Genomic DNA, 9,988 nt, shown 5'->3' on the forward strand with positions numbered 1-9,988 from the left:
ATAAATTCAATTTTCCTTCATAAGCCAAAAAGGCATGTAATCCCACAAAGCCCCAAGATCATGGCAGAAATCAGTGTCGGAGCACTCTGGACTACCTGCATGGAAACAGAGGTATGTTTCTGGAAAAATCCCACACAGAAATGGGATCCTCAGCATCTACCATGTATTTTCCATCAATAACATTTACAAAATTTGAATACGGAAGCATCCTGCTGATTAAAAAGAAACCAAATCTGCAACCCCACGCCCACTAGGATGACTACTATCCAAAAAAAACCAGAAGAAAAGAAGTGTTGGAAAAGATGTGGAAAAACTGGAACCTCTGTACACTGTCAGTAGAAATATAAAATGGAATTTTGTATTTCTGTGGACTATAAAAGCCACTGTGGAAAAAAGTATGGTGATTTCTCAAAAAATTAAACATAGAATTACCATATGATACAGCAATTCTACTTCTGGGTATATACTCTCAAAGATAATGAAAGCAGGGATATGAATGGATATCTGTACACCCATGTTCTTAGCAGCATTGTTTATAATACCCAAAAGGTGGAATAAACCCAACTGTCCATTAATGGATGAATGGATAAACAAACTGTGATATATACATATAATAGAATATTATTCAGCCTTAAAAAGTACGGAAATTCTGACACATGCTACAACATGAGTGAACCATGAGGACTTTAAGCTAAGTGAAATAAGCCAGTCACAAAAGAACAAACACTGTATGATTCCACTTATATGAGGTACCTAAAGGAGTCAAATTCATAGTGACAGAAAGTAGAATGGTGGTTGCCAGGGGCTGGTAGAGGAGAATGGAGAGTTTTGCTTAATGGGTACAGAGTTTCAGATTTGTAAGATGAAAAGAATTCTGTGGATAGATGGTGATGATGGTAGCACAACAATGTGAATGTACTTAATGCCACCGAAATATACACTTAAAAATGGTTAGGATGGTAAATTTTATGTTACATGTATATTGCCACAATTTAAAAAAAAGGAAACCAAATCTGCCACCCAATGCTTAAAAAGGTCTCACAAAACTATGTACACAGCCAATCATTATGCCTTTATCAACAGACACTGCATAATAAGTATCATTTTTATTTGATTATTACTTGCCCATAGAAGAAGCCAGTTGGAAAATGAATGGGCTGCTGTGTTCATAAGCAGAAGAGATTCAAACCATTTTCCCTGTCTGATCACAAACAATAGATAACTAGGCATCAGCTTGACTCTGCAGCTTCTGGGTGTTTTTTCACTAGCAATTAACAATGTGGCAAATGCTCAAGCACATCTTAGATATGAAGAAAAATGGAATTCTTACCAAATGTTCAAGACCATAGTCAGCTTGGGCAATACTAGTGCTGCTAAAAGTATTTGTTTCAATGATATCTGCCCCAGCCAGCAAATAATCCTGAAACAAGAGAGAGTATGTCAATACTGAGTTTTAGAATCCCTGTCTCCCAACAATAAAGATGTATTTCATCATCACCACCAAACACCTTCTGACCGCTTACTAAGTGAAGTAAGGCACCGCACTAGAGGCTAGAGATGAAAATAGAATTGAATTCAGACAAAGTTCACACACTAAGTTGTGTGAATTGAGTCAAGTTCCTTCAACTCTCTGAGTTTCAGTTCCCTCATTTAAAAGTATTATAAGCCTTCTTCACAGGGTGGCTATCTGACGATACAGATAACACACCAAGTGTCTGGCACAGGATGGCACTCAACAAACGTTAGTTCTGTTCCCTTGCCTTCTCCCTGCTTCTGATCCCCACCGAGAACTGCACTCTCTCTGAAATCTCAATTCTGACCACATCCCGTCCACATCTCCTAGTCCCTCTGGACCAGATCAACACCCTTACTAGAATCTTGAGGACGCTGGGGGCCAGCTTCCTGTTCTCCCTGTTTGAAACCTTTCTTCCTCCTTTCACTCTTTGGAGACCAACTCAACCCCAATCTGATGAGCACTCTGGAATCTCTGAACCCCCTTGATTTTCCAACAGTGAGTAAACCCAACCCCTCCTAAGTGATGAACACTGTTTGCAGAAAAGCTGGGAAATGAAAACCAAGATTTACACATTTATATTAAGTCTCAAACACCCTCAATATCCATCAATAGGGAAATAGCTAAATAAACTATAATATGTCCATTTTATTACATGCTATGTGGCAGCTAAAAAATATTGTGTACATCTACATATAAAGACATGGAAAGATCTCCAAAAGTATGTTGAGTAGAAAAACAAAATTGACTGATATGTAAAGCATGACACCATTAAGACATACATACACACAAACAGTAATATGAGTTTTCTACAGATATATTTGTACATATACATATGTATACACATGTATACATATATATAAATGCATAACAAAATGATCTGGAAAGATATACACCAACTAATATAAGTGGTTATCTCTGGGGAAAAAAATAGAAATTTGGAGTAGTGGTCAAAAGGGAATCTATTCTTATCCATAGGCTTTGTTTTATAAGAACAGATTAATTAAATTTTGATTTTACCAAAAAAGCAAGAAAAATTGAAAATAACTTTAATGCCTAAGAATAAAGAGATTAGTTAAGTAATTGATGATATATACATAGAATAGATTATTATGAAGTCATTAAAACTATATTTCAGAATATTTAATGCTCATTGTATATAAGTAAAAAATGCAAATTATAAAACTGTATGAAGTAATATAATCCCAATTTAATTTTTAAAATCCAAGTATAGAAAACTAGATGGAAATATAAATTAAAATGTGTGAATGGCAGTTATGTCTTGGTATTGATATTATAAGCAGTTTTTATTTTCTCTAAGCTTTTCTATATTATCTAGCAAGACCTGGTTTTTTGTTGTTTTTTTTTTTTTTAACAATGAACACATACTGTCTTTATGGTTGTGGAAAAATATTTCTAAATTCCAGTTATTTTTTCCTCCAATTTTGTATAGATTTGAAAATTTCCATAATATAAAGTTTAAAAGGTGTTTCTTCTAGCTCTGCACTGTCTCTCTCCACCTTCTTTCCTGGCTCATTATTCCATTCATGGGCTCTGGATATGACGCCCTTGGAGTCTAATCGTATTCTCACCAATTTAAAAAATGCCTCATCTGGAGCAAGCTACTTAATTTCTCTGCTCCTCAGTTTTCTCATGGAGAAAGCTGACAAAATTAAAGGAGGGCATTAATGACAGCATTTCTACAGGCTAACAGATGTTTTAAATATTGTTTCCTGTGGGTCTCAGCCCATCGATAATGAGGATCTCAGCTAGAAATGCCTGAGGCACTCACGTAGGCCTATACTACTTGTGGGAGCCCCAATGAAGCCAGCACTGTGGCTAGACTGGCCCTTGTGTTTCTTATGATTGCAAGACACACCTCAGCAACAACTATCAGGGAACTTTTGAAAAAACAAGTTTTATTACTCACAAATCCTAGAGCATACAGACATGGGGCCCCTGGGGCCACACAGCAAGGCAGGTGGGGGTAGGGGAAGGCAAGTGCACGAGTGTGAACATGGGGATCTGCCTTTATGGGGATCAAGGGTGGCGTGCCTAGGGTTCCCAGGGTTCACCCTTTATTGGCAAATTTAAAACATAAAAGCAGGAATCAGGGTGCGAGAAGGTAAAAGCAGGGTCACTCAAGCAGTCAGTTATCTAGGTTACCCAGGGCTTTCTGAAAGGGGAAGTTCATGGGAGGCAGCAGCCTGGTTCCTTCTTCACTTGTTCAGCTGGTAGCTGTGTCACAGAACTGGCGATATGTTGATTCGAGATGGATGTCTTTGAAATGGATGCCTCCCCAATTACAAGCTTAACGTCAGGCACTTGGATTACAATCGGAAAAGCTTATTGTCCAGGCACTTTCATTACAAATATAACTTGGACATTCCATTAAAATTAAACATCAGGGGATCTGACCTACAGTCACTAACTCCACTAGAAATAACTAAGTGTGAAAATAACCAGTCTCTTTCCCTTCTTTGTCCATGAACACGACATGGTCTCTACATTCAACGTACTCCAGCTAGTAAACATTCCCCCAGGAATGGGATGGCCAGGTATACCTTATGGTATTTACAGCCATTTTTGCTTCACGGGAACCCTGTTGTTCTATCTGGATGCCTATCTAATGCATAGAACAAGGATTCACTCCTTTAGTGATAGTTACTGAGTTCTTAGTGTGCAAGATACTGTTCTAGGCATTGGGTATTCATAGTGAAAAACAGGCATAAATTCCTGCCCTCAGGAAGCTTATACTCTAGTGATAATCCACATGAACAATAATGACAAAGCCATATAGCATGGTATTTCGTATGATTTCATCAATTGTATTATAAGAACTGATATTTGTAACCATTAACCATACCAAGCAATTCATACCCATGATGACCTTCCCAATCTACAATACACTGGGATTTTATAACGGGATTTGACTACATGTTCTCAAGGCCTAGCAGAAAAACTTAGTTAACATTCTTCCTGCAGAACCAAACCTGTTTAAGGACCAATTTTAAATCTTCTAGTACCTACAATTCCCATTATGACCAAAGGAAAGGCATTCTTAGTTTTTCTTCAAATGAAAACTATTCTGCATCTTACCTAGAACAGTCTTGACCACCCAATAGAATGATCGCTTCCACACTCAATTAATTAATCACTGAGTAATTTCTTTAGGTGATTTTTCTTTTCCTTAAGAAGAGTCTGAAACACCTATAACAATGCCCTTCTCCAGAAGATAAAACTTGCTCACTTACTGGGAAATATGCTTTGTCCTTCTAATTGAATCTAGACCAAGAAAACAGATTAAATCACCTTATTATCTCTTCTATTCATAATTCTGTGAAATTCCTATAACCTAGAAAACAATTTGTTTATTTTTTATTTATTTATTTATTTTGTGAGGAAGATTAGCCCTGAGCTAACATCCGATGCCAATCCTCCTCTTTTTCCTGAGGAAGACTGGCCCTGGGCTGACATCCGTGCCCACCTTCCTCTACTTTATATGGGACGCCGCCACAGCATGGCCTGACAAGCAGTGCGTAGGTGCCTGCCCGGGATCCGAACCTGCGAACCCCGGGCCGCCGCAGCGGAGCACACGTACTTAACTGCTGTGCCACTGGGCCGGCCCCAGTTCTATGTTTATTTTTAAATTTTAAAGTCTTGCACTACTCAGTGACTTGCTTCTGATCTCTTGATGTTGGCTAGCCATTTCTAGTGGAGACAGAAAAATGCAATGCAAGAACACAGGATTTCCAGTCAATACACCTCTATAGCATCAGGCAAGTTATTTAACCTCTGTGATCCTCATTTTCCAAACCTACAAAATGAGAATAATAACTCCCTTTCAGTTTTACTTCATCAGGGCCATTGTGGTGACTTAAATAACAACGTGTATGTGAAAACCCTAATGTGTCCATGATTTTACGGTCTTTTACTCGAGTATAAATGCCTCAAAGGCAGAAAACCTACCTTCCTCACCTCCTTATCCTGAGTGCTCAACACAGTGCATGACTTTTATTTGGTGTCCACCACCTGCTTTCTGAACAAACCACTCTTTCTTCAGTATCCTCTAGAGCACTCAGCACAGTGGTCTGCCCTCAGTGTACAAAATGGCTTACAGAAAGACAGAATGAAAATATAAGAACCTGGGGATACTTTACCTTATGGATTTGGTAAATGACATTGGGTTTAGTTATACTTAAAATGTCATTGTTGCCTTTCAGTGGCCTGGCATGATCTTTAAATTCTTGACCTCGAAAGTCTTCTTCACTTAGCTTATGCCGCTGGATCATCGTCCCCATCCCTCCATCTAGCACCATAATCCTCTCCCGCAGAATGGCTTCAATCTCATCCTGCAGGGTTTTCTTCATACCTGCTTCAAAGAAAGTAAAAACTTGACTTTAAAAAAAGAAGCAGAAAAAGAGGGGTGGAGAGGAAGTTTAGAGTAATTTAGAACAATTCACAATAAGGAGTAAATGGGGCTCATAAAAGACATACTCATTACTCTACAACATCAGAAAAATGCTGCCCAAAAATGTTTTCATTAAGTTACAACAATGCGGGGCCGGCCCGGTGGCGCAAGCGGTTAAGTGCGCGCGCTCCGCTGCGGCGGCCCGGGGTTCGCTGGTTCGGATCCCGGGCGCGCACCGACGCACTGCTTGGTAAGCCATGCTGTGGCGGCGTCCCATATAAAGTGGAGGAAGATAGGCACAGATGTTAGCCCAGGGCCGTCTTCCTCAGCAAAAAAAAAAAAAAAAAGAGGAGGATTGGCGGATGTTAGCTCAGGGCTGATCTCCTCACAAAAAAAAAAAAAAAAAAGTTACAACAATGCCTAATGCAATAAAAGATCATACACGGCACAAAATCACTGATGAAGCACCAAACCAAGGTTAAAGTAGGCTGTAGTTATTCCCGTTTCAGAGATGAAGGAAAACAGGCAGCAAGGAGCCAAGTGATCCAAGGGTAGGACAGGCTGCAGAGAAAGTCTTCAGGGCTCTCTTTGTTAATTCTGTGCACATGCTCCCTCAGTAGGGAGATTTAGCATGGATAATTGAAAACCATCGATAATTCCAAACCGCCACTTAAACCGTTAACTTTGACAGTCTCTCCCACCTATCGCCAGAACTAATAATAGCCCACACACAGGGTTTTACTCATCTCTGCTCCATCTACGAAATAACTGGCTGATATCCTAGAACGTCTCAACTCTCCCCATATCCTTGACTTCTAATTCCCGGCCCTGAAAAGCCCCCAATGCCTACTCCTTCCAATCTTATTTTTTGGTTTCCAAGAACTACTGGAAAACCACAAACTAGGCTGATTAGAATCAATGAAAATTCCTAACATTGGGCCTCTTCTTTGGTTCACCTTTTCTTGGTTACCCTCAACACTTCCCACATGCGCTGTCCCAAACCTCTGCTCTCTTTTAGCACCAAATCCTTCTCATCCTTTTTACTCTACAGGTGATTTTACCTAATCCTGTACAAAGAAGTCTTCTGTTGGACGCTCCTCAAAATCACCCCCCTTCACCTAACAAACTTCTTGCAGCTTGGCTCACTCTATTTTCCTTCTCTCTGCACCTGAGGAAGAGCACACGATCACCACCATCCCAACACCTCCCATAGCTCCTCCCAGATACCCCTTCCCACCTCCAGCAGTTATACCTCAACTTATCTTCCTGATGCGGCTTCCTCCTTCACCACTCCACTGAAATTGTTTTCTAAAGTCACCAATGACCTTCTAATTATCAAAAACACTTGGCTCCAATCTTAGACCCAGATTTCAAACCATCCACCTGATACTGCCACCTAGAATACAGACCTGCCCTTCAACCCAATATTCAAAACCAAACAACTTGCTACACTCCCCATCTGATCTGCCTATTTCTGGCTCTGGCATCACCCTTCCCAGAAGTCTGACCAGAAAAACCACAGTATTGTCTGACTCTTTATTCTCCCTGATAACCAATATCTACTCAGAGCTCAAGGCCTACAGATTTGGCCTCCAAAATGCCATGTACACTAGTCCCACCTTCCATCCTCAGTGCCAATCCTTTCTTCAAGCCCTCACTACACATCCCAGACATCACAAATCCTCTCTGAGCTTCAGTTTGCATCCATAAAAACTAAGAATAACAATACCTGTTCTATCTACCTCCAGAGTTGTTTTATGGGTTAAATGATATCATAGGTGTGAGGATGTTTTGTAAACAATCAAATGTCCTACAAAAGAAGAGATCACCACCTCACCACTGTACCTGGTCACCCTGTGTTCCAATCCATCCTATGCACCACTCTCAGATTAATCTTCCTGAAGAACGATTTTAAACCAGTTGCTTTCCCTGCTCAAAACGTTCACAAATTCCATACTGCTCACCAAAGTCAACACAAGTTACTCAAAACAAATCACAATGACACCAGCCTGTCTTGTCAACAGGCTTCTGCGCTCCCTGAGAAGGGAGCAAAGCTCAAGCCAAATGGGACTGGCTCTAAGCCAGCTGAGCTCCTTGGAAGAAAAGACTGTCTAGACCAACTCACCTCTATCCGTAGCAACGCTAAGGACAGTACCTGGCACCTAAGTGTGCAATATTCAATAAATATCGCCTTAACTGAGATGGCAAAAAAGTGAGGGAAGAGGAGAAAGAAGAGGGGGTCATTTAAAGCCCAAAGCAGTAATCTACGAATATTTGTAAGCTGGCAGTGGGTGCAAATTTACAACCCTGCCTTGTCTTACTGTCCACAGTCTGAAGTACACAATACAGGAACAGGGGCTAAATGGTGGCTACAGAGTTATTTTGACTGAATTATTCCAAGTAGGCTTCAGGAAGGTTGCTTTAGTAACCTGCAAGGCAAATTTGCCAATATCTAGTTTCTTTCCCAAAGGGCATTCTGTTTCTTTCAGGGTGTACTATTCCTTTCCAAAGCCAACTCACTGGCTAAATCTGTTTATTGAGCTCGCTGGTGAGAGAAACACTCCCTGCAAAATGAACAAAGTCAAAATCTAATGATCTGACCAGTAGTACTTCAAGTACCAGAGGCAAAAAAATCACTTGGGAAATGTGGAGAAAAGGTAGGGCTTAATGAGACATGCGTAACAGAAACATGGTAGGCGTCAGGCAGTGGTCGAGTTATTTTAAGCTAAAGTCAACAAAGCAAATTAAGACGTGGCATTAATTTGGACACCCCATGATGTGACTGTCCTATCAGCTAGGAAGCCCGCAGAATCTGAAATGACTAAGCTAATGGTGATAGGATAAGAAAAGACAAGAAATCCGGGTTTTAGTCCCAGCTTTCATAAGTTGCCTCAGGGTTTTGGACAAAACTTCCTGTTTTCTGCAAAACGGGAAAATATCGGTCCTGCTTTTATCAGAGGAACTGTGATAATAAAATGAGACGAAGTGTTTGAAGGCATATTTCAGATGTTAAGAGCTGGGCCTCTCAAATCACACAAGTCATGAAATGAGACATATGTGTTTGACTGACATAAACACCCCACAAATGTTAACTATTCCTATTATGTCCCTATTATCACATAGCTAATAAGAAGTGGAGGTAAGACTGAAACTCTAAAGTTTGTGTTCTATATACTACAAAGTCCAGTGGGCCATGAAAAAACATCACATAAGCCTGCAGCTCTCATCCCTGTTCATGTTGGGGCAGGAGGCAGGGAGGGCATGTTTGCAGGTTTGGAAATGAACATCAGTCCGGCAAAGAAGACAACACTCAGCGAAAATAATTAAATGGAGATAGTTTCAAACGGGGAATGGGAAGAGAGAAGATTAAAAACTTTAACCTATATGCCCAACTGAATTCCTTTCCTCTTAAAAGGATGTAACTGCAATCTACCCTGAAATGAGATCATGTGAGCTTAAGTGGGTGACCAAATCACCAGACAGGTGGGAGCACAGGGTGTGGACGTCGGGGGAGTAGGTCACGCATTCGAAATTTAATTTTAAAAAGTATTCGAACCTTCTAGAAAAAAATACAATCTTTTCCACAATGAAATATGTCCTTTGGCATCAGCAGAATGGTCAATCAATATCATATTATTTACTTGTCTCTGTCCTATCTCCTCCAGTGAGCAAGTACACACATGTTTAATGGGGAGAGGAAGAAGAAAGGAGAAATTAACATAACAACATAAGAAATGCCATACCTTCTCCCACCATGGTCTACCTCATCAGTATTGGTTTGGCATTGCTCTACTCACTATAAATCTGACAATGGAGTATGCCTCTGCTCTTCCTCTCATTTTCACAAAAGGTTTAAGCATTTTTCCATGGGGCCTCTACTGTATCCATTTTTCAATCCAGAAACATAAACTGTTTTCAGTCTTTAAGACAGTTAACTGTTTATCATAAAACAACCCCACCCCTACACATACACATTCTGAGATCTTGTTAAGAGTCATCATACACACAAGAGATCAAAAGTTTTTTTAAAACTCTAAACACAACATCTTATTTTTTATGAGAAA

General features: G+C 40.0%; 1 protein-coding gene across 3 annotated transcripts in view; it reads right to left on the reverse strand.

Annotated features, from left to right (window-relative positions):
• Positions 1–9,988, reverse strand: part of MTR (5-methyltetrahydrofolate-homocysteine methyltransferase) — a 99,040-nt gene that overhangs the window by 87,369 nt on the left and 1,683 nt on the right. For 2 of the 3 annotated variants that reach the window (XM_087431909.1, XM_004432401.3), the window contains exons 2-3: positions 5,674–5,888; positions 1,331–1,420 (exon numbers count right to left, since the gene is read on the reverse strand). In XM_087431909.1, the coding sequence (XP_087288035.1) occupies positions 1,331–1,420; positions 5,674–5,888 (305 nt within the window). The remainder of the gene's footprint in view (positions 1–1,330; positions 1,421–5,673; positions 5,889–9,988) is intronic. The other variant, XM_087431908.1, reaches the window with a different exon arrangement.

Source organism: Ceratotherium simum, chromosome 6, assembly GCF_057802395.1.
Source record: "Ceratotherium simum simum isolate JZ-2026a chromosome 6, ASM5780239v1, whole genome shotgun sequence".
Lineage (NCBI taxonomy): Eukaryota > Metazoa > Chordata > Mammalia > Perissodactyla > Rhinocerotidae > Ceratotherium > Ceratotherium simum.